This window comes from Apis florea, unplaced genomic scaffold (assembly GCF_048593485.1).
Source record: "Apis florea isolate Af1SG1 unplaced genomic scaffold, ASM4859348v1 contig_2272_pilon, whole genome shotgun sequence".
Classification (NCBI taxonomy): domain Eukaryota; kingdom Metazoa; phylum Arthropoda; class Insecta; order Hymenoptera; family Apidae; genus Apis; species Apis florea.
In genome coordinates this window covers 6447296-6472817 of record NW_028256549.1, presented here as the reverse complement: position 1 = coordinate 6472817, position 25522 = coordinate 6447296, and the positions used below count along the sequence as shown (strand labels likewise).

The 25522-nt window shown below is 20.9% G+C and overlaps 6 protein-coding genes across 25 annotated transcripts; 3 read left to right on the top strand and 3 right to left on the bottom strand.

Annotated features, from left to right (window-relative positions):
• Nucleotides 1-227: 227 nt before the first annotated feature.
• Pgm1 (phosphoglucose mutase 1) lies at nt 228-6258 on the bottom strand. 3 transcript variants are annotated; one of them, XM_012489743.3, is made up of 8 exons: nt 5837-6258; nt 2550-2767; nt 1847-2285; nt 1568-1770; nt 1278-1479; nt 989-1181; nt 683-866; nt 228-594 (listed from the first exon to the last, which is right to left on the bottom strand). In XM_012489743.3, exons 2-8 carry the CDS (start codon nt 2700-2702, stop codon nt 370-372), a joined length of 1599 nt encoding a protein of 532 aa, XP_012345197.1. In that variant the 5' UTR covers nt 2703-2767; nt 5837-6258; the 3' UTR covers nt 228-369. The 3 variants fall into 3 exon arrangements, with proteins under 3 accessions (XP_012345197.1, XP_086758984.1, XP_003695955.1); XM_086902858.1 differs by lacking the exon at nt 5837-6258 and adding an exon at nt 2920-3075 and having other exon boundaries at nt 273-594; XM_003695907.4 differs by lacking the exon at nt 5837-6258 and having other exon boundaries at nt 273-594; nt 2550-2944.
• LOC100869192 (sodium-coupled neutral amino acid transporter 9 homolog) lies at nt 3645-8870 on the top strand. 2 transcript variants are annotated; one of them, XM_086902859.1, is made up of 11 exons: nt 3675-4027; nt 4128-4329; nt 4462-4624; nt 5003-5061; nt 6772-6929; nt 7008-7172; nt 7261-7320; nt 7458-7637; nt 7827-8029; nt 8096-8200; nt 8269-8870. In XM_086902859.1, the coding sequence occupies exons 2-11, from the start codon at nt 4166-4168 to the stop codon at nt 8674-8676; spliced, it is 1665 nt and encodes a 554-aa protein (XP_086758985.1). In that variant the 5' UTR covers nt 3675-4027; nt 4128-4165; the 3' UTR covers nt 8677-8870. The 2 variants fall into 2 exon arrangements, with proteins under 2 accessions (XP_086758986.1, XP_086758985.1); XM_086902860.1 differs by lacking the exon at nt 7458-7637 and having other exon boundaries at nt 3645-4027.
• LOC105736178 (ATP synthase subunit C lysine N-methyltransferase) lies at nt 5781-10528 on the bottom strand. 2 transcript variants are annotated; one of them, XM_086902869.1, is made up of 6 exons: nt 10049-10184; nt 9848-9949; nt 9593-9765; nt 9332-9520; nt 9153-9261; nt 5781-6284 (listed from the first exon to the last, which is right to left on the bottom strand). In XM_086902869.1, the coding sequence occupies exons 1-6, from the start codon at nt 10050-10052 to the stop codon at nt 6265-6267; spliced, it is 597 nt and encodes a 198-aa protein (XP_086758995.1). In that variant the 5' UTR covers nt 10053-10184; the 3' UTR covers nt 5781-6264. The 2 variants fall into 2 exon arrangements, with proteins under 2 accessions (XP_086758995.1, XP_012345199.1); XM_012489745.3 differs by lacking the exon at nt 5781-6284 and having other exon boundaries at nt 8969-9261; nt 10049-10528.
• On the top strand, nt 10265-21715 carry Vinc (vinculin). Of its 16 annotated transcripts, XM_031917919.2 has the most exons (21): nt 10265-10540; nt 11594-11701; nt 11777-11922; nt 12057-12333; nt 12410-12610; nt 12740-12980; nt 13074-13306; nt 13423-13443; nt 13570-13936; nt 14103-14531; nt 14617-14708; nt 14816-14909; nt 15245-15289; nt 15575-15694; nt 15913-15984; nt 16601-16630; nt 16772-16896; nt 16990-17229; nt 17308-17398; nt 18581-18616; nt 20013-21621. In XM_031917919.2, exons 1-21 carry the CDS (start codon nt 10484-10486, stop codon nt 20180-20182), a joined length of 3195 nt encoding a protein of 1064 aa, XP_031773779.1. In that variant the 5' UTR covers nt 10265-10483; the 3' UTR covers nt 20183-21621. The 16 variants fall into 16 exon arrangements, with proteins under 16 accessions (XP_031773779.1, XP_031773782.1, XP_012345176.1 ...); XM_031917922.2 differs by lacking the exon at nt 15913-15984 and having other exon boundaries at nt 20013-21715; XM_012489722.2 differs by lacking the exon at nt 16601-16630 and having other exon boundaries at nt 20013-21715.
• On the bottom strand, nt 21588-23785 carry Taf8 (TBP-associated factor 8). The gene is made up of 5 exons (XM_003695909.3): nt 23162-23785; nt 22545-22831; nt 22257-22407; nt 21990-22133; nt 21588-21891 (listed from the first exon to the last, which is right to left on the bottom strand). The coding sequence occupies exons 1-5, from the start codon at nt 23289-23291 to the stop codon at nt 21728-21730; spliced, it is 876 nt and encodes a 291-aa protein (XP_003695957.1). The 5' UTR covers nt 23292-23785; the 3' UTR covers nt 21588-21727.
• LOC100868616 (U6 snRNA-associated Sm-like protein LSm8) lies at nt 23760-25402 on the top strand. The gene is made up of 4 exons (XM_003695911.4): nt 23760-24006; nt 24076-24116; nt 24420-24547; nt 24941-25402. The coding sequence occupies exons 1-4, from the start codon at nt 23976-23978 to the stop codon at nt 25029-25031; spliced, it is 291 nt and encodes a 96-aa protein (XP_003695959.1). The 5' UTR covers nt 23760-23975; the 3' UTR covers nt 25032-25402.
• Nucleotides 25403-25522: the final 120 nt, after the last annotated feature.

The following is a 25522-nucleotide window of genomic DNA, read 5'->3' as shown; positions in this document are numbered from 1 at the left end:
TCTATTTTCTATCTTTTCTATTATCATGATATTCTGATCAAATATTTAATATTCAAATCAATAAAAAAATTTGTTGGATTTAATATTCAATTATCAATATATCACTCAATTTTTGTCAGAATTTTATCTTAAATTTGCGATTCATTACAAATATATGCATTTATGCAATTTTCATATAATAATTGCAACTCATAATATTATATATATATAAAGCGTGTAATGATGCATTAAAATATAATATTTTTTTTATTTAAATTGTTTATATATATATATATATATATATATATATATAAAATATGATCTTTTATTTTCTTTTTCTTATTATATAGTATATTTTTAATGATGGTGTAATTGTTAAAGAATTATGTATTATGTAATCACGGTTGGTGCATCACGACCAGTAAATTCACGTAATTTACTTATTTTTAACGCAATAGTAACTAATGGTTTAAGAATTTCTTGAGCATCTTTGTTTAAAGATGTTGGATCATCTTCATAGCTATCAACATATATACGAATAGTAGCTCCAGAACTTCCTGTACCAGATAAACGATAAATTATACGAGAACCATCTTGAAATAAAATTCTTAGTCCCTGTTATAAAATTACATAATAATTTATACTATCTTAATATGTCGTATATATTATATAATGTAAAATATGTAGAATTATAATACAATACCTGTTTGCTAGCTTGACTTCCATCAACAGGATCTACATAAGAATAATTGTCACTTAATTTTACAATATATACTTTATTTTCAGATATTAATTTTGAATCTATAAATTCAGGTTTTTGTATTTCTGATTCAATATGTTGCATCATTCTATTTGCTGCTTCAGAATCACAATTTTCATAATCATATCTAATATATATAAAATATTATATTATATAAAATTATAACATAATTTATTATAAATAAATATTTATATTTATAAATAAAAATAATGTATAACAATAATTAATCACATAACAGAATAAAAATACCTTGTAAAAAAGTTCCTTCCATATATTTGCCAGTGATTTAATAATATATCTTCTACAGATTTTCCAAGATTTGCAATTATACTTAGCCATGCAAGACAAGCCCATATTCCGTCTTTTTCGCGAATATGATCTGAACCAGTACCAAAACTTTCTTCTCCACAAAGTGATAGAAAACCAGCATCCATTAAATTTCCTAATAGTAAAATATTAATGAAAAAATATTATAGTTTAAAATGTTATTATAAAAAAATATATTATACAATTCAAAAATAAGCAAACATTAATATACCAAAATATTTCCAGCCTGTGGGTACTTCATAAAATTTAATACCATTTTTAGCTGCAACTCTGTCTACAGCAGCACCTGTTGGCATAGATCTAGCATATCCTTTAATACCAGTCTTTTTAAAATATGGTATTGCATTTAAATTGGCAGCTAATACAGCTAGTGAATCAGAAGGTGTAACAAAAAAAGCTTTTTTACCTAATATCTACAATAATATTAAATATAAATTTATTTTTAAAAAAATTTTAGAAATATTTATCTATTTTTCATATGAATTAAAAAATTTTATTTACCATATTTCTATCTCCATCCCCATCAAAAGCAGCACCAAAATCATATGGACCATTTTTCATAGCATTTACTAAATCTTTAGCATATGTCAAATTTGGATCAGGATGAAGTCCACCAAAATCTTCTAATGGAATTGCATTAACGATGCTTGAATTATCAATACCTAATTCATTACTAAATATTTGTTTTATATATGGACCAGTAACTGAATAAAAACAATTGTTATAATTATTAGTTAATATTGAATATATTAAATTTACATTAATATAAGTTTTACATACCTCCATTCATTGCATTGATAAGAACTTTAAAAGGAGGACGATCATTACTTCCTTGTAATAATGTTTTAATACTAGAAAAATCAAAAATATTTTTCATATGTTCTATATAATCATTAACAGAATCTATTATATCTACTATAAATGAATTTCCATCTACTTGTATTATAGTACTTTGGATTTTGCTTATATCTATGGATATATCAGGTATAGTTTTATAATTCTTGAGCACTTTAGTAATATCATAGATTTTATTTGTAACATAATCTGGAGCAGGACCACCATTTTCACAGTTAAATTTAATACCAAAATCAGCATCTGGTCCGCCAGGATTATGAGATGCTGTGAGAACAATTCCTCCTAAAGTTTTATATTTTCTTATTATAGTAGATACAGCTGGAGTTGAAAGTATACCATTTTGACCAATTATTAACCTTTTTACCTAAAACGTTTTATTAAAATTTGATTTAATTTTTTTTTTATTGTTATTAATGTAAATTAATATAAAATTTTGGAATTATAAAAATTATTTAGATTAAATAAAATAATATACATTCATAACAAGAAAATTAAAAGATAATAGTTATTTAAAAGTAATTTTATAATTTACTTTAAATAAATTTAAAGTAAAATATAAATATTTTCAATTTAAATTTAAATAAGTTTAAATAAGTCATTTAAATAGATATTTAAATGATATACTTACTCCATTAGCTGCAGCAATTTTGATAATTTTTTCTACTGCTTCTTTCACATAATATCTCCCATCACCACCTACAACTAATGTACTACCAAGTAATTTGTCTCCAAGAGCTTGTAATATTGCTTGAATGAAATTTTCCGTATAATGTTCTTGCATAAAAACCTGTACGGCTTTTCGTAATCCGGACGTACCCGGCTTTTGTCCATCGTATATTCGGGTTTCTATAATTATGCTCGTTACAGTATTTGACATCTTTCAAATATTATATTTAACAATATAATATAATAAATAATAATTAAAACAAAAAATAACTTATTTTTATGTTAAATCAAATAATAATAAAAATTTAGATTTCAGAATTTAATAACACGACCTCGATACTTGCTAGCAGACTGAACTTTGTCTACCAATGACACACAAGGGCACGGGTCACCATCTTGAAACATTGCGCCCGCGCTTTACTTATTGACTAATAATATCGGCTTTATGAAAATGGATCTTTCAAATATAGTACATAATATTCTTACTCTAAAACATTGATAATGAAACATTTAATAAAAAATATTAATAATCACAAGTTTATAATGACATCTTATTGATTTTAGTAGTAGCTTCCGTTTAATGTGAATCACATAAGTAAATAAATAAAAATGCTTAATTAAACTTGTCTTATCATTCCTATGTCTTAAACAAATATGTTTAACATACAAATTTTTTTCATGTTCTCATTTACAAGAAATAAAATTCATTCAATATTTATTTGCTAAACTGATACTTTTCAAATGTAGCTACTTTTCAAAGTTTTAAATTATATTGATATTTCAAAAATTGACATTTTCATAACAAAAAATTGAAAGTTTATATAATATCGCAAAAAAAATTTATCATTTTTTTGAATGAAAAAATATGTTACATCATTTGAATTCTTTATATCTTGTTATTCTACAAATGTTTCGATATTTTTTTCTTAAGAATACTTGAAAATGTAGAGAAAAATGTTTAAGTATATAAATATATGAATGCGTAAATGATTATTATGACGACTAATATTACTGAAGAAAAATGAGGAGTAGGGAGCTTCTTATGTCAAGGATGTTCGATATAAGAACGCGAATTTATAAAACAGACGCTTAGTTGTTTAAAACAACAGTTTTCTCGAAGTTTCATTCATGTTATGTGTTATAAGTAAAAGGTGCTATAAATTATATATTTTATCATTGATGTAACAATTTTATTGAATATTAAAAATATAAAAAATATTATATTATAGAAAAGAGATAAATTTATTATTTCCAGTCATTCTTTTTATTATGTTTAAACAAATTTTCAAAAAATTATAGAAATAACAAATATAATTATAATTTCATTTAATTTTAAATTTAAAATTTATTACAAAAATTTATTACAAATTCATTAAATTTTGTAAAGTTTTAGTGAAATTAATTATTAGATATATTAACATATATTATATATCATAAAAGGTATGTAACTTTTATATTATATTTTAATTAAATATTTAAAAATATAAATATAAAAATATATTTAAATGTGTTTAATAATACATTATATATATTTTAATAGTTCTATTATATGACATGCATGCATAAATTAAATATAAAATGTATAAGTATCAGAATGCTTGGAAATCTTGCATGCATCATGATAGTGGATCTGAAAGTGCACCTTTAATCTCTTCAGGATCTCATATTAGTGTTGAACCTATTATATTTCAAGATTCTGAGACTAGTGATTTAGAATATATTTCTACAAATAATTATTTCAAGTATCAACTTTTTTGTTACTCATTAATTAACAATTTCTATCTATTATAAGTGAAATATTATTATTTCTTTTATCATATGTTATTATTAATATTGTGAATAATAATCACTTATTATATATATTTCTTATATAGATATGGTAGTCTTGAAACTTGTAATTTACATTCTAACATTACCATAATACCAAAAAGACCGCTTACTGAAAATCATACTTTAGTTTCATCTTTAACATTAAATACTTGTTCTTCATTAAATGTAATCCAAGACAGATGTTATGAAATCCATAATACTGATTTGGTAAGAATATCACAAAATAATATAAAATTGCATTATTACAAGCTTATTAAAGTTAAATATTTTATATATATACAGAAGTGACATATATACAGACATTAACTGATTATCATTATTTAAATTTGATTATAATCATTAAGTAAAATATTTTTTTGTACTTTTCTATAATTTTCTATAATTTTTATTTATATATTATATTATATATATACATATATAATTTTTTTTTATTTATGTATTATTGTGTATTATATATTATCTTTTTCTTTATATATTATATAATATTATATAATCTTTATATTATGAATATTAAAAAATGCAAACTAAGTTTTATTTACAAATAAGTTTGTTATAAATAAATTTTTATCTTAGTTTTATTAACAGGAAATTGTGGAAGATACATGTAAGGATATTAAATCAAAACAAAGCTCTTTAGTTACAATGTAAGTAACTATAATATTTAATATATATATAATATATACTTAATATTTAATATCTACTAAGATTGTTATGTTATTGTACAATAAATATATTATATTACATAGAAATGCTTCTAGAATTTCATATGATTATTGATAAGTAAAAGGAAGTTTTGATTATTGTATTTATTCCTGTATTGATAAATACAATATTAAATTTAGTATCAATAACATAATATAGTATTAATTATAAATTATTATCAACTATCATGTTATCATCAAGAAAAGGTTCTGGGTCAATTCTCTTAATACGTTCAGAAATCTAATCATATTCATAAATTTTTTGTTATCTCTTAGTAGTCATATTTTTAATAGGTCGATGATGAGAGAAAAATGAAATCTTGCATCAGAAATGTCTATATACATTTTGAATATGTCAGATAATTTGTTTTCTTTTATTTATATTATATCATTTTCCTCATCTTTTAACTCTTGTTTTAATCTCATGTTAATATATATATAAAAAAAATTTTATATTTGCAATAATAAAATTTGTTATATTTTTTTAAAGAATAGATAATTTTGAATATTTGTTTAAATATATTAATTCTATGTTTAATGCTTTTTTTATTTATAAAATTTTTAATTTTATAATTTTAAATTTTTTATTCAGATTTTGAAATCAATATATAACTAACATAATATATTCAAACTTAAATATTATTATAAAAGATTTATGAATATTCATTAAAATATAAATATTTTATTATAAATATTATATCATTTTAAATAAACTTACCTATTTAAATCGAATTTTTATTTATCAAATTTCACCAAAATTAAATTTCAAAACATATTAAATCCATTATACTAAATTTCACTATTAATCATATGATATTTCAATTATCGTTTAAAAAATTGAATATACTATCATTCGTTTTCACATCTTAAAAGCACATTTAAAGCATAGATAACATAAAACAAAGAAATTTTAAATTATAAATTATAGTCAGTATATTGTTTCTTTTCATTAAAAAAAAAAAATATATAAAAGATTCACAGATGCATGTTTTTAAGAAAATGAAAATGAATATAAGTATCAAACAAATGTAATTATAGTCGCTTATGTTTCGACCACCATCGGGTGGTTGTGACGACTGTACAATATATTCACATTAGAAAGGGTTAGCGTTCTGTCGGTTGCCTGGGTAACAGACATCTGAAAGGTCAATGTCCGTAACTGGTACCTAAAGAAATCACACAAAATATTACAATTGAATATCGATGAATATTAATTTCAACAGATTTATAAATTAGATAAATAATAAAAAAATATATAATTTATATATAAGCAATCTAGCTATTAACAAGCTAAAGATTTAGATTATCTTACTTATTTGTAATTTGAATGAAATTTTATTATATGTGCATTTCATAAATTCGTTAATATTTAAAAATAAATAAATATATATATACATATATATACTCTATCATAAATATATAATAGTAAATAATTTAAAAAATTTGAATAATAATATATAAAAATATTTAATAATATAAAAAATTAATGCAATTTTTTTTATTTTCAATATGAATGCTAATTTGTACAAAGGATTTGTACAAAAACATATTTTTTTATTATATTCAATGCATTTTTGATAATATTATAATTAAAATAAATATTTATTTTTTTATTTTTATTGTTTTTAATTTTGTATGTTCATATTTCTATAGATTTTCAATATGGAATACAATATTAGGTTCTTCTTTATTAACAATACCATGGGGTATTCAAATGGCTGGCTTTTTTCCTGGTATTCTTCTAATACTTATAATGAGTGGTTTATGTTTATATACTGCTTATTGTCTTTTACTTGTACATAATTATTATGGTAAAAATATTTTATTCTTTTTGTACATATTTAGGAAAATTAATATAATAATATATTTATAATAACTTAATGTCTTAGGTAAACAAAAAAATATAGAAGTAATTCAATTGTGTCAAATATATCTTAATAAATGGGCAGAATATGTTGCTAAAATTTTTAGCATTACAGTTTTGTTAGGTGCAACTATAGCTTATTGGGTTTTAATGTCTAATTTCTTATATAATTCTGTGAATTTCATATATGGTAAATATGCAAAAATAAAATTTGTTTTATTTAATATAATTTTATTTAATAAATATAATTATATAAATTTAAATTTATTTTTTTATAGATAGTGTAGTTAGAGTATCTCAATTTCCTATAATTGACAATACTTCTTTCACATCAGAAGGTAAGAATATTTATCATAAATTTAATCAAATTTACTAAATATTAAAAAAAAATATAAGAAATAATTAAAAATAAATAAAAAAAAAATATTTAAGAAAAAATTACTTCTAAATTACTAATTACTAATTTTAATTATAGTATTATGTCCCAAAAAAATAATTTATAATAGTACAAATTTTATAATACATGATTATACATATAATACTTTGGGACCACTTTGGGATTTATATAAAACAGTTCCTATTTTTCTTGGTTTATTAATATTTCCATTTTTAAACTTTAACAGTCCTACTTTCTTTGCAAAATTTAATTCTCTTGGTAAGTATATAAAATTATTTTTTTTTTTATTTATTTTTGTTCTAACAATTATGGATAAATAGTTTATATTAAATTTATTTACTTATATAATATGATAAATTTATTTACCTTTTCAATTAACATTTTCATCCAATTTATAAATTTATTTACTTTTACAAAATATTTTTTTTAACATTATATATTTCATAGGAACCATATCAATTATATATTTAATAGTGTTTATTTTGATAAAATCTTACTCATGGGGTATCAATATGAATGAAATAGAATGGAAAACTAGTTGGACATTAAAATTCTCATTTCCTGCACTTTCTGGAATGTTGGCATTATCATTTTTCATTCACAATATTATAATTACTATAATGCAGAATAATTATGATCAGAGTAAAAATGTAAATAATATCTTTTTTTTTTTATAAATTTACTTATAGATTTTTAAAAAGTTTTTTTTTCTATAGGGAAGGGATCTTTCAATAGCTTATCTTCTTGTTACTCTAACTTATATTACAGTAGGTATAGTATTTTATGTGTGTTTTCCACTGAATAAATCATGTATTGAAGATGTAAGTAAAATGTAAAGTAAACAATAAACTTTCACAAAAAACAAAATTAAAAATTAACTTTTTTACAGAATTTATTAAATAATTTTCAAAAATGGAATGGCTTGACAGTGGCTGCTCGAATTGTTCTTTTTTTTCAACTATTAACTGTTTACCCATTACTTGCATATATGCTACGTATTCAATTACTTACATCTATATGTAAAATATTTAATACAGGTTGTATTATTGTGATTAATATTATTTTAGTATCTGTATGCATTTTTTTTGCAATATTTGTACCCTACATTGGTACAATAATACGATATACAGGTGCTTTAAGTGGTTTTATTTATATTTTTACTTTACCAAGTTTATTATACTTGGTAATTTTGAAAGAACAAAAAAAATTAACAATATTTTCTTTATTTTTACATGTAAGTATTCTAATTTTTGGATTTTTAAACTTGTTAGCTCAATTTTTTATTACGGAATATTAAATATATTCGATTTTAAATTTGACAAAATATAGATAAATATAAAATTCTGTTTTTCTAATATTATAATATAATTATAAGAAAACAAATAATTATATAAATAAAAATGTATATAACTATAGTCATATTGTATGAATGTAAAAATAATTAATAAGAATATATATAAATACTAAATAAAAATATAAAAATATAAATTACATATTATTTAAACAATTTAAATATAAAGGTATTAAATTTTACAAGAATAAAATAACTAAGTTTAAAATAATATTAACAGTTTAAAATAATATTAATCTTTTAATTTTGTAAAACAATTTATTTTTTAATTTATTATTTAATTATAATGTATATTATGATTTATTTAGAATAACTTATTTATAATTAAGTAATATTTACAATCTTTATAAGTCTTTCAATTGATATCTAATTTTATTATTGTAATTTTTTTGAAATCTTATATACCCAAACAGTATCATTACCTTCACCAATAATCTTAATTTCAGTCATAGTAGGAAGTGGAAATCTACAAGCAATTATTATACAATCTTCTTGTAATTCTTTAATAAATTTTATTTCAATATCTTTCATCTGAAAATATTATATTATATAAATTATAAAAAATAATGTATAAAAATAAGGTAATAAATATAAAATTTACCATTTGATCAACACCAAATAAAACAATATTATTATATCTTTTTAAATTATGTTTCCATAAATTTTGTTTGATAAATGTTGTCTGTAAAGATGATCTTGTGATTAAAGCTTTTAATCTAGAGTACCATACCAACCAAAGATTCAATTCAATTCCATAAGCTTTAAAACCTGCTTTAGCTGTTGCAAAAACCTGTTTATAAAATCATAATCTTAATTGATTAATAATTTACTAATTATTTTATTGTATTAATAAAATATTTACTATTCGTCCATCTCCACTTCCAAGATCAATCAAAGAACCAGAACGTCCTTCTAAAGCTTTTAATACATTATGTATCTGTTGAGATGTTGCTGGTACAAAAGGCAAACATATTTTACGAAGTGCGGGACTGACAAATGAAAAACATACTACACTAATAGCAGTTGCAATGCCTCCTAAAAAAATAATATAAATAAATTGAGTTTATAGTGATTAATAATATGAAATATATTTATATAATATTTTTCATCACATTACCTGTTATACCGATAAGATATAAGCCAAGTTTTGATGTTTGCGATACTTTTTGCGATGAATTAACGTTACTACTTACGATGTAATTTATTCCATTAACCTCTGCTGATTAAATTTATATGAAATTAAAATTTGTAAATATACCTTTTAGAAATAAATATATAAATTAAAAAATTTTGCTTTATGATTTATAATTTATCTTACACATCTTGTATATTTAATATATATAAGCAATTTCTTGTTTATTTCTGGAAATAATATCAACTATCAATGTATAATTTATAATTTTTAAGATATATTAGATTGATTAGTAATTTTAAAATATAAAAAGTTACTATATAATCTAGTAACTTATAAATATCATTATAGTCATCTTATTTCCCTAGATTTCTATGTTGTGTCGATATCATTTTCTTGAATAGTACAATCGTTGATGTGATCCATCAATTACGTATTTTCTTATTATAGTACATTAAATGAGTTGTTTCACATTGCTTCATTAGAGAAGTTCTTCGATTCTTTAATGTATTGTTAATATTTTTGCATATAATTTTTTTGTCAAAATTTCAAGAAAGCTTTTTTGTGTGAATATTTTCTAATAATTAGTATTTTTACATTTTCTAAAGTAAAACTATTAAAATGCCGGTATTTCATACAAAAACTATAGAAAGTATTCTCGAACCTGTCGCACAGCAGGTAATTATACTTATTTTTTTATCCTTTAATTTTTATATTTATAAAAAATCATTAATTTTACTATATTTCTAAAAATGTCATTGATTTTCTCACTTTTGAAAGAGGAAAATAAAAGAGAAAGAACAGATGTTTGAGAAAAGGAGATAACTTGATATTTAAAAAATAATTTAGTTAATATAAATATACATGTAAAATATATCATAAATGTTTGTTATATTGTTTTAAAAAATATGTTTTTTTATATTTAAAATTTATCAGATTAAATTATTTAATATATCTCTTAATATAACTTTATATAAGAAAATTTATATAAGAAACTTGAAATGACAATTTATAATTTTAGCTTCAAATATTTATTATGAATAATAATAAATATTTATTATGATAATATTTTTCATTATAAAGTTTTGTCAAATGACTTGTCTTTCTTTATATAGAACTATGACATCATTCTATAAATATAGAACAGAAATACTAAATTCATCTTTAGTTTTAAAAGCTAAATTATATGAAATTCAATCCCAGTACATAACATTATAAGAAACCATGTCATCTGAGATTACTTAGTATTTCCAAAAATGGACATGCAGAATCCTACCAATCATTAAAACATCCCACACATTATATATATGAAATTATTAATGTTTCATAAATTAAATATGTTTGAATATGTTCTAATAATTCTAATGTTAATGTGAAATAAAGGAATAAAATTATATAGACATTAATATATTTCGAAAAATTATGTAGAAAAACTTATATTTTATTTTAGAATTATTAAATATGATAATATGTAATTAATATTTTTATGTTACTTTTATGTTAGAATTGAAATACTTGTATGTATCAAATATATTCATAATTATACAAAAATATTTATTTTATATATTAAATAGTTCTATATAATTAGAAAATTTTTTTTTTTTATAAATATATCTATATATATTTTTTATTAATAATATTTATTTTTTATAAAAAATATTAAATAAAATAATTATGAAATATTTAAATTATAAAAATGTAAATAATATATATAAATTTTTTATAACATAGGTTTCGAGACTTGTTATCTTACATGAAGAAGCTGAAGATGGAAATGCAATGCCTGATTTAGGAAAACCTGTACAAGCTGTTAGTATGGCAGTAGCAAATCTTGTTAAGGTAAATTATTTTGTAAAACTAAATTTATTTTATTAAAATTATTCATTTTACTTTATATTTGTTATTAATATATAGGTAGGAAAAGAAACAATTAATTCTTCTGATGATGCCTTGCTTAAACAAGATATGCCTGCTGCATTACAACGTGTTGAAGGAGCTTCACGTCTTTTAGAAGAAGCATCAGCTATGTTAAAACAAGATCCTTATTCTGGACCAGCTAGGTATAAAAAATAAAATAAAATTTATGTTATAATACTATTATACATATATATTTATGTTATAATATTAACATGTTAAATGATAATAAATAATGTTATCATAAGTTAAAAAAATAAAATTTTTTTCTTTTTATTAGAAAAAAACTTATAGAAGGTTCACGTGGTATTCTTCAAGGAACTAGTTCCTTATTACTATGTTTTGATGAAAGTGAAGTACGTAAAATTATCAGAGAATGTAAAAGAGTATTAGATTACTTGGCAGTAACCGAAGTTATTGAAACAATGGAAGATTTAGTTCATTTTCTTAAAAATTTAAGTCCTTGCCTCAGTAAAGTATCAAAAGAAGTAAGTGCTCGAGAAAAAGAGTTAACTCATCAAGTGCATAGAGAAATTTTAGTACGTTGCTTAGAACAGGTAAGAACACTAATCAATTATCAATATATTATAATAATGTTTATTAATATCTTAAATGTTATGAAATATATAATAGGTAAAAACACTTGCACCAATTCTCATCTGCTCCATGAAAATATTTATTCATATTATCTCTCAAGGCGGTAAAGGAGCAGAAGAAGCAGCTGAAAATCGTAACTATTTATCAGGTAGAATGTCAGATGAATTAAATGAAATTATCAGAGTATTACAACTTACAACATATGATGAAGAAGAATGGGATGCTGACCAATTAACAGTAAGTATTAAGTATTAAGTATTAAATATTATTATATAAATATTAAGATTCTTGAAATATAAAATTTAATTATTGTTTTATATTATATTGTTATTTATATTATTATTATTTTTTCTATTTTCTTTTAAGGTATTAAAAAAAGCACAAAGTGCTATAGAATCTAGAATAAGAGCTGCTTATGATTGGTTAGATGATGGACTTGCATTGCGTGGTGGATTAGGAGAAAAGAGTCTTCGTCAAATAGTTGAACAAGCACAGCGATTAGCAGAAAGATATCTTCCACCATCACAAGCAGAATCATTACAAAAATTAACTTCGCAAATTGTCACTATGACCAATGCTCTTTGTGAATTAAGACAAAATGAGAAAGGTTTGTATAATGCACATATATATAAATATAAAATACATTTCATAAATATATTTTTTTCTTAATTCTTTATAATATATATATTTATTCTTTAAGGAACTACACCACAAGCAGAAGCTTTAGCACGTAGTATAAAGGAAAAAACAAATGAACTTCGTAGCTCTATAGCTTCTGCCATAATTGCTGCTGATAAATCTGGAACCACGCAGACTGCTCATACAGTTGCAGGTCGTTTAGAACAAGCAAATAAATGGCTTCTTAATCCTCAACATGATGATAAAGGACTTGGACAAAGAGCAATAGCATTAATTATACATGAAGGAAAAAAGGTATATATATTGAATACAATAATATTTTTTTTTCTTCAATCAATGATAATTATTATAGTTACAAATTTAAAGATTTTTCATTTAATTTTAATAATTTAAATGCCAAAAATGGAAAGAATCAACAACATGTAGCAAATGTAAGTTACATGTATAATTACAATATTTGTTAAAATAATAATGGACTAATTTAATTATATCATATTCTTTATATATAAACTTTTAATTTTTCTCATATTTATTAATTGATTTATATTTTAAATTAGGTTGCTGAGGGTTTACCAGGAATACATAAAGCAGAAATTTTACAACTTTGTGATGAAGTTGACAATCTCTCCCATCAACTTGGTGATTTATGTGCTCATGGTCAAGGAAATACACCTCGTGCTCAAGAAATCGCTCGTCAATTATCACATAAGCTATATGAGCTAAAGAACAGAATACAGCAAGCTGTTGTGTCTAGAGTAGTTGAAGATTTTATTGATATAACGACGCCTCTGAAACAGTTTACAGATGCTGTGTTGACCCCAGAAGGTTCTTTAGGTCGAGATCAAAATTTTAATGATAAGACTCATGCTCTTCAAACATTTTCCAATAGAGCAACAAAAACAGCTAAAATGGTGGCTGCTGGTGGTATGTAAATACTTATTTATATTTTATTATATATAATATTATATTATCTATTTATATTATATTATATTTATTTATTATATTTTTTTTATTCACTATAAACTATTATATTTATATTTATATCAAATTTATTATTGATTTATTTATATAATATATATCTAAATTTTAGGAAGTGGAGGCAATAAAAAATTGGCAGAAGCATTAACTACAAGTGCTTCACAAGTTGAATCTTTAACACCACAATTAATTAATGCTGGGCGTATTCGAATGACTTATCCTGATAGTAAAGCAGCTGATGAACATTTTGAAAATTTGCGGCAGCAATATGCAGATACAATGCAAAGAGTTCGTGCACTATGTGATGAAGCAACTGATAGTGGAGATTTCATTAGAACTTCAGAAGAACAAATGCAAAAACATTCATTCCTATGTGAAGAAGCTATTGCAAAAAGTCATCCACAAAAAATGGTTGACAATACGGCTGCTATTGCCAGATTAGCTAACAGAGTAATACTTGTAGCAAAACAAGAAAGTGACAATAGTGAAGACACTGCATTCATTCAAAGAGTAAACCAAGCTACAGATATTCTCCAAAATAGTAAATGACATCCAATCATATTATTTAATAATATTTAGAAATTGTTTAATTAAATTATTTTAAATTTTTTAAAACTTTTGTTTAGGTGTTGCTCCAATGGTCCAAGATGCAAAATTAGTTGCAATTAATATCAATGATAATAATGCAGTTTCTCATTGGAGAGAAAGTAATCGTACAGTAAGTATTATAAAATATAAATTAACATACTTTTAGATTAGATTAGATAAATATTTTTTTATTGTTATTAATTATTGTTATTATTGTGACTAATTTATTTATTTTAGCTTTTATCTAATGTTGGACAAGTTCGTAAGGCTATCGTACTTCAACCAGATGTGATATCTCCGCCAGAGGTATCGCAATTGCATCTTAATGATGGTAAGCATATAAAATATCTTTATATAATTTGTTTATTTTGTAAAAATATATACATTATTAAAATTAAATTATTTTGAATATAGGTAATTAATTTAATATAATGTTCTTTGATAATGTTCTTTTTATTTTCATAGGATATTTACTCATGCACTATTTATAATTTTTATTTTATATTTGTTTATTTAATTTATATGTATATTGACTTATATTTGCAGTAACTATTAATTATTCATATTGAGATGGATAAAATTCATTTAATATATGTATGTTTTCTTAGGCAAAGTTCAAATATTTTTTTTTTCATAATATAAAAATTCTTAACATATTTCTTACAGACAAACATTTGCCAAGCCGTCAATATAATTACTTCATAGACAAAGGTACTATATATTTATACGAAAATAACTTATGCATGATCGATTATTATTTTATTAATTAAATATTTGATTTAAATATGACTTCATTACATATATAAAAATGAATAATATTAATAATCTGAAAACGTATGCAATGCTAAATTCATTTTAAATTTTAATTTAATAAAACAATATCTGTCTAAAAATAGGATACCTCAATATAATTCAACATAATTTCTCTTGTTTTATCTTTAAATTTTAATAAGAAATTTATATATAAATATTTGTGAACATTTCTTTAAATGCTAGTTGGTGAACCTTTAAGAAATCAACCATCGCCAAGCAATTTATGTGTCATCAGCCCTAGTCTAAACACAAATAAATCCCAACATCGCTCTATCAGTCCATTACCAAAGTGGGCACGTGAAGGTATTTACTATTATTTGAAAAGAAAACAATCAAAATAAGTTTAAATAAATTTTAAATAATTATTAAATGATTATTATATAATTTGTCTTTTTTCTTGTTGAAAAATATTTATTAATAAGTTGCTCAAAAATGAAAATGAATATATAAATTTTCGAAATAAAATTGTTTGTTGATGTTAAGACATGTTAAGACATGAAAGTAATTATTTTTTTTATCAGGAGATAACCCTGATCTCCTATATCAAGAACTGGCTTCTGATATCGAGTTAGAAAAATCAGTTCATGATGGAGGTAATTTGAAATTGGTATTTTTGAAAATTGGAATTGCAAGTGTTCAATACTTAAAATTCTATTTAATCATGAAAAAAAAGCATGTATATAATAAAATTGAATATATATTCTTTTTTTATTATGTTTTTATAATAAAAAATATTTTATAATTGAAAATAAAAAGATATGATAAAATATATATAATTATCAAAAAAATTTAATGAAATCATAAAAGAAATATATAAATACTTTTATTAAAGAAAATAATAATGCATTGCATTTATTTTCATTAAATATTATAAATACATATTAAACATTCGAAAAATTATTATTTTAAATAATTTATCGTTTTTTAAATATTATTTTCAAATAACAATTTTCATTTAATTTTCATTTACTCATTTGTACTGATATTATAATAATATATAAATTTATGATTTTTATTTTTATTAACAATTCTATTCATTGTTTTTTCAGAACATATAATTAACGAATATTTTTTATTTGTTTCTTAATACATTGCATAATTATGTTTGTTTATCTTATTTTAATGCATGTTTTATTGTAGTAATTATTGTATTGATACTTAATTTAAAACTATGTATATTGATACTTTTAATGCTACATGGAACAATAGGCTACTATTATGATTATGATAATGATGATGGTAATTATGAAATATGTATTGTTTTTATGAATGTTGATTTTTATTGTGTTCAATGTTTTTTTCATTAATAATAAATCTATTATTTGGCAAAAAATGTAATATTTTTATAATAACTATTATAGACAATTTTAATTTATTCAGAAGTTGTTCCACCACGTCCTCCTTTGCCTGGTGGAGATATTCCGCCTCCACGACCTCCACCACCAGAAACAGATGATGAAGATGAAATGTTTATGCACGCACCGCAACCGAATCAACCTATAATGGTATTAATGAAATTTTATTTTTTAATTCTTTATTTTCTAAGATTAATATGTATAATATATAATATTTTTTTATCAAATTGATGATGAAAATAGATGGCTGCTCATGGCTTGCATCAAGAAGTAAGACAGTGGTCGAGCAAGGATAATGAAATTATCGCTGCTGCGAAAAAAATGGCTATTTTAATGGGCAGATTATCAGGCTTAGTTAGAGGAGAAGGTGGTAATAAAAGAGATCTGATTGCATGTGCTAAGGCTATTGCAGAAGCTTCTCAGGAAGTTACTCGTTTAGCTAAGGAGTTAGCTAGAGAATGCACGGATAAACGTATTCGTACAGTATGTATATAATTTATTTATTATAATTTATATAATATTGTGTAATTAAAATTTATATCTTTTATATTTATTTTATAGAATCTTCTTCAAGTTTGTGAACGAATACCTACTATAGGAACGCAATTAAAAATATTATCAACAGTGAAAGCTACAATGTTGGGTGCTCAAGGTATAGTATACATAATTATTTAATTTAATGTATAAAATATTAATATATTCGTAGGACATTTTTAGAAGATTGATTCCAGAAATCAAAATAAACTCAAAAGTTGATATATAAAAATGTTAGTTAAAACTTATTTGTTATAAACAATTGTTTGCATTAGACGAAGTAAACAAAGTGAGATTATTATGTTATATCATTATTATATTCTGTTCTTGCTTTATCTAACACTTAAATTATTTATAATTTAATAAATAAATTAATTAATAAATGAATCTTAACCAATATTTTTACATTAACTTTTGTATTTGCTTTTGTCTCTAGAATCGATTTCTCCAAAAGTGTCTCCATATTAATATCTTGTATATAATATATTATGTACAAAATAGAACAAAGTAATTAAAATTTATTTATTTGCAATCAATTTTAATAAATTATTTGTATTTATATTTTAACTAAAATTATTACTTATGAAATAATTAGAATATTTCTAATTACTATGTGTTCTATCTTGTATATACTGTATGTGAATAAAGATCCAATTATTATATAGAAAAATGTTTCTGATAAAAATTATAGAATAAATATCATATAATATTGATATTTATTTAACTCAATAATAATTTTTAAAAGTTCTATGAATGTCATGTTTAAATGAAATAATTTCTAAATGGAAACCAATATTTTTTATTATATATTCTTATAAATATTTATATTATATTATATTATAATATTATAGATATTTAAATGTTTTCAAAACATTACTTATATATATATATTTTATTAATTTTGAAATATCAATTTTGAAACCTAACTTTGTGCATTAGTGTTTAAATTTACATACATATTTTAAGAATTTATATCTCAAGAATGATTTATGCAAAAATATTATGTTTATATGCAAATATCACATATCAGTTTTAAAAAAATTTTATAAAGTCATTATTAGATCAAATATGTTTCCCTTGATATTCTATAATTTTTATATAAAATATTTTACTATAGTGTCTGTTATTGTATTTTTTAAAATATTTATATTTTCAAATAATTTTCACATAGATTGTCAACTATCAAATAAATAAAATAGAAATGAAAGAATTTTATATCATAAAAAATTATTCATTGATTAATGAAAATAGTTATTAATAACATTTTTTATATGTAATTAATAACATTTTTTATATATAGAAATGCTCCCTACCTGGGAAGAGTTGATGCTTTATGGTAAAAATATTGACAAATTATACTTGATGTTTTTGCCATTTTCTTTAGCGTTTCTTTTATTTATTTGTAGATATTGCACAATCTTGCACTTGCAGTGCATGCATATTTTAGCTTTTTTCATAATGAATTAATAAAAAAGTATAATATATAAATAATAATTATTTTATTAGATAAAATTTTGGAATATTTAATAAAATAAAAAAAAATTATTATTAAAGTGTTACAATATTTTAGTTTAGTTTTATAAATAAAATTTTCTTTAATAAATCATAAAATATGAAATTGTTTTATTCAATTTTCTAACTTTTGATTTATTGATGAAACAAATGGTTTAATGTGCCTGTGCTCATCATGACATAGACGAATTGATTGGCTGCAGTAAGTTGATGAAATAAATATAAATTAGCATAGAAAATGTAGTTAAAAATAAATAATATGTTGAAATTAATGTTGTGTGTATAAGAATATTATGTACATACTTATATTGTATTATATTATATAATATACAATATATTGTATTATATTGTATCATATTATATGCATATGCACATATAATTTGTTTTTCAAAAATTAGACTAAAATCTTTAACTTTATTATCTTGAATCTTTATTAACTTATATTACTCATCTTTTTAACATTAATATTTACATCTTATTTTAAGTTTTATGCATATATTTTATTCTTTTTGCATGATTCTTTTTTTCTAGACATTTCATTATTTTTAAAATATTTTAAATTGTAATATATAGTATTATATATATACATACACACAATGTTTTTTTATATATTAAAAGAAATTAGTATTAGAATATAGTATTCTATCTGCACGTAATTTTCTTATAAATAATAAATTCATCCAATTTCATACATTCTTTGTTTTATTTGAAATGAAAAAAATTTTTTTATGGCACACATTTATGTGTTAAAAATTAAATTTTTATTAAATGAAATTGTTTATAATGATTATCTACAACAGCAATTTTTATTTAAATATCATGTATATTAATCATATAGTATAGTATATTTTACAGAATTGAAAAATAGAAATAAATATATTTTTAATTTGTTTCATAGTATACTATATCAGTGTATATTTGAATTTTCGATGATTTATCTTTTTATTTTTTAGCTGCAACCGAAAATAAAACTTTTACGAAATATACTTGGATTTTACTTTTTTTTTTTTTTTTTAAATGAACTATTTTAACTTTTTTTAATCTAGTTTTTCTATTCGTTTTTAAATTCAAATTTATTGAAACACTTAAATAATTCATTGAATCTATGAAACATGTTAAAAATTTTCTTCAATTTTATTTTACATTAAATATTTTAAATTTATTTAATAATTTTAATTTTATTAATAATAATTTTTATTTAATATTTTCAAAAAATATAGGCACAGAAGAAGATCAGGAAGCAACAGATATGTTAGTTGGAAATGCTCAAAATCTTATGCAAAGCGTAAAAGAAACTGTTCGTGCAGCAGAATGTGCTAGTATAAAAATACGTACCGCATCTGGTATGAAATTACGATGGGTGCGACGACAACCTTGGTATCAATATTAAACAAGCAATTGCAATATAATGAAAGTGAATTATAAAAGTTAGGTAAGATTTGTTAATATTAACTTTGATTGAGTTTAAATTGATTTAAAATCTTTTTATCAAGAAATATTCAATATTTTTTTTAAATTAATTTATAAATATGAAATTCGTAAAAAGAATCAAAATTTATAAAATTACTTTATTTATAAGGAATTTAAAAAATAAGTTTTCAGAAATAATTATTATATATTTTTTAATAATTATACATAAAAAAATACATATATTTAAAAAATTTTTTTGATTTTATTCATTTCAAATATTTGAATATTTCTTAAAAGATTCATTATAGTTCACAATGATTATAATGTATTGACCATTTTTATATATAAGTGCTAAAATTTAGAGTAAACGAACTAGTGATTAATATTAGAAATGAATTCTTTAAGAGATATATCATAGTCTTTAAAAAGTATAATCAAAAGATATTTTCAGATGAAATATTTTAGGGAATGCTTAATTATAACAATTTCCAAAGCCTATCTCTCTTATATAGTTTTCAGCAAATAAGTAAGAAAGTAAAATAGAGATGATAGAGCTTATGCCTTATATAAATTACCAATGTGCTATATATTTTCATGTATTTAATAGTAAATATATTTTGTACGTGCATGATGTGCGCATGCGCGCGTGCATATACACACATTAATCTAAAATCAGCACAATTAATAAGAATAAAATTTTTATCTATAAATATTAAAATTATTGACTAAGATAGTATAATGTATTTTTGCAAGTGAAATATGAATATAATTTTAATACATATTATTTGCTACAATATACAGTAATGCATGCTTAACTGACATCGAATTTGCAATGCGTTAGTTATATGTGGAAATCCGAACTCGTTATTTAAATCGCGAACGACAAACATTAACTAAGAATGAAATAAAAGAAAAAATATGATAGATTATTGTTACTTAGAGGATTCTTGAAGTAAGTAGTTTCAGAAATGAAAATAATTCGATATTAGCAAAGCGTGTAAAAATTGTCAATTAAGTTTGCATTACTTTATGTGTAAAAAAATCTTACATACAATATCGTAACGAGGAAATCTATTTTTGTAAGTTTTATCTATTCATTCTCTAACAAGAATGAACTTATCTAACTTATCTATTGTTTCTATATTTTTATTTTTTTTAAACTGGTGCTATATATGTGCAATATAAATAACATATAATTGATATATAAATGAATATATATTGAAACATAATACAAAAATAAGCAATCAATTTAATATATATTTAAACAAAATTTTAGATTAGATATTAGATACAGTAAATATTTATATAATTATTATATAATTTATATGGAATATTTGTAGTATATAACTATTAATTTTGGTAATATAAAATAATTTTATATGAAATTATTTATAATAAAGTTTAATTTTTATTACATAATACGAATACAAAAATTAATGTAATACATTTTGTATTGTAAAAGCATTATATACACAATATTAATCTAAAAAATAATAAAATTAACAAAAAAATACAATTGTTATAATCATTCAAGAGAATCCCTTTTCATTAAATGTAATCCAGGAGCTGTAACTCCTGGCATTTTATTTTTTGGTATTTTTCCTGGTCTTAAATAAGGATTATCTATAACATCTTGTTGTGTTGTAATTTCTCCATTTTGTTCAACATCTTCATTTTGTCCTTTTATACCTATAAAAAGTATAAAATATTATAAAATTATTATACAAAAAAATAAATTTCTTGATATTTATTTAAAATAATAAAATTTTTTTAAATAATAATCAGACCTTCTTCTGATTCTTCTATTTCTTGTTCTTTTTTCTTTTTAATTGGACTTGGTTCAAATTGAAAATCTTGATCAATTTCAAATACTTGATCTTGTGGAAGTAATGCAGAAAGATAACTAGGAAATTGTGGTTTACATGATATTACTGAAAATAAGATTTAATTTTTAGTAAAGTATTATTTACACATTTTTATTTACAAATTTATTAGTTTAAATAAATCAGGTTTTAAGATTTAATAGGATTTAATAGAATAAGATTTCTACTTACATGGAAACATACTATTATCTTCTGTTAAAAACAGACTATGTGTTTCTCCAGTTTTTGCAATAAATCTAGTTAAAGCTCTTTCAATATCACGTTTTTGTGTTGCTGCTTTTTCTCTTATTGCTTCATATTCTGTTACTGGTTGCTTATGTGTCTGTTTATAAATAAATTAAATAAGTTAAAACTGTAGTTCAAAACTGCATGTGATAAATATTGTTTTAATTAAAATATTGATAATTATATGAATTATAAGTTTTTAAAAAATTATATCTACTTTATTTCTTACTTTACCGGAGTTCTAATATATGCATGTGGATCAGGAAAGGGTGGTAAATAACTTGGTATATGAGATGGATGACTTTGTTTCACTCCAGCTTGCAAAATATTTAATTGCTTTGATTGAGTTTGTTGTTGAAGTGGTGGTAAAACTGTTCTATTAGCTCTCTTTCCATAACTTTCCAAATTATCTAATTTTATACCCATATTTATTAATGCTACTATAACATCTGCAATGAGTGGTTCTGTTCTACCAGAAAGTTCACAATAATTTCTTGCTGATTCTCCAACTTCAACAATAACTATAAATAATTTTTGTTTGTATTATAAATTTGTTAAATAAAATTATATGTAAAATTATATGTAAATATTATTTTTCAAATGACAAATTTTAAGAATAATTTAAATATTTATTCATTTTTTTAAATATTTACATTATTATTTTACATAATTATATATATAAAACATATTATTAATATAATAAGAAATGTTTTCTTTTTTATAATTTAATTAAAAAATTTATCTAAAAGAAAAATAAAAAATAATATAATAAAAAAGATATATTATATAAAATAATAAAGTTTTGAATATTAAGAGGTTAGAAATATTTTGAAATTAATTGATATTCTTACAAGACTGTAACATTTCTGTGAGAACTTCTAATGCCTGTTTTTCACAAGTATCGTAACCACATTCCACTAAAATGCTACAAACTACATGATTTAATATCTTTCTTCGTGTATTTGTTATTTGAATGTCCATAATGTTGAATACAAACAAAATAAACTTTACTACGCAAAAAACTAACTGTTTAGCGCGCCATCATAGTAAATAATCGAATTTTTAAAATCCAAAATAATATAAAATAAAATTTTAACAATAAAAATAATAAAATTTTAACAAATAAATAATTATAATAATAGAATCGAAATACATATTTATAATGATTCTATTTAATAACAATTCTATGATATTCATGAATTCCTAAATCTATCAAAATTTAACTAAACTATGTTATATTTATGTATTTTAAGTTTTTTATTATATATTTAATATATATTAACCAATATATTAAATATATTTTAATTTATTATATTTAAAGTTATAATAATTTCGAAAAATAAAAAAAAATTATATTTATGTTACTTTATTATAGAATTATGCTACCAATCATTTTAAATCTTAACAATAATTATTTTAATAATCTGTTGTATTTTCATTTAATATACTGATCGTGTAATCGAACATCTGATACTAAATTCAAAATAAATAATTCTTAATGTAATTCTAATTTAAAATATAATCGAATAACATGTGCATTTGTAGAATGGTGAATTAATTGATACGCTTTTACTTTCACAACAAACATTAAGTATATAAATTCGCATAATATTTTCACTTGAAAATTATTTTAATGTATAATTAATAACTATAAAATAAAAAATTATGGCGTCAGGTTTAGAAAGCTACGTAAATCGTATCCTTTATTTTGACTCTATTATTTTTATTTTTATTATATTTTTTGACAATTCTTAACAATTCATAGATACTGTTTCTATTATTACTTCTGATGGTAGAAACTTTATTGTAAGTGAATATATAAATTATATATAATTAATTATTTTACTCTATTAAATATTTTTATATTATTTTATAAATATTTTATAAATATTATTATAAATTTCTATGTTTATATTATTATTGATAAAAAAATTTTTATAAATGATTAAATTGTCATTTCAATATTTTACTATATATATATATATATATATATACACACACATATATTAAACATATGTAATCTAATTTTTTATTATTAATTTGTAATATATTTTTATATTAATTTTATATTAAAATTGTATGTAATATTTAAATAGATTATATTTTCAGGGAACATTGAAAGGTTTTGATCAGACTATTAACATAATATTAGATGAATCTCATGAGCGTGTATATAGCACAACACAAGGAGTGGAACAAGTAGTATTAGGTTTACATATTATTAGAGGTGATAATGTGTAAGTAATTTAACTTAATTAATTTTTAATATATTTGAAATATTAAATGCACAGCACATCTTTTTATACGTATATCATCAGTGACATTTAATGTGTTAATGTATTTAATGTGTTTTATTCTTTGTTATATTAATATTTTATTTTAGATTTGTTATTTAATTTAATATTTTATTTAATAAGATTAAACAAGATTTAATTTTATTTTTATTTTGATATTATAATAGACAACACAAATATTATTGAATAAAAAAATATGTAATTATTAATTTATATATAATTATTAATTTACATTTTTTACAATATATAATTCTTTCTTCTTTTAATCAAATTACAAAAATTGAATAAAATGATAATAAAAAATATGAAGGATTTTAATAATATTTTTTTTTTTAGAGCAATTGTAGGAGAATTGGATGACGAGATGGATGCACGTTTAGATCTATCAGCTATAAGAGCAGATCCTTTAAGTTCTATTGTACATTAATAGAAAATAATTACAGTTATAATTATTATTGTTTGAAAATAATAATATAACTAAACAATAATAATAATTAAATAAGAATTTGTAATAATGAATTATAGTCAAATGAAAGTACAATTTCTTACATGGGTTGTATATTGTATAAATATCATTTTTTATATCCATTTAAAATATTTTTGTTTTAAACAAAATGCAGTGGAAAAATATAACCATTGTTTATCACACTATGAAGAATAATAGAAAGATATTAGAATTAATAATTAAACTGTATAAAAAGATTTCACTATAAGATAGTAAATTATATTTTTTACAAATGTAACTTTCATTTATTAGTTTTCTAGGAATAATAAAAATAAATATCAGTAGATCAATAATTGAATAATAACTGAACAATTTTTTAAATATACTCTGTTTCTTAACATATTTTTTTTAAGAGGAAATATTTCTTAATCTATGATTTAGCAGAGATGTATTTAATATTTAATATATGAAAC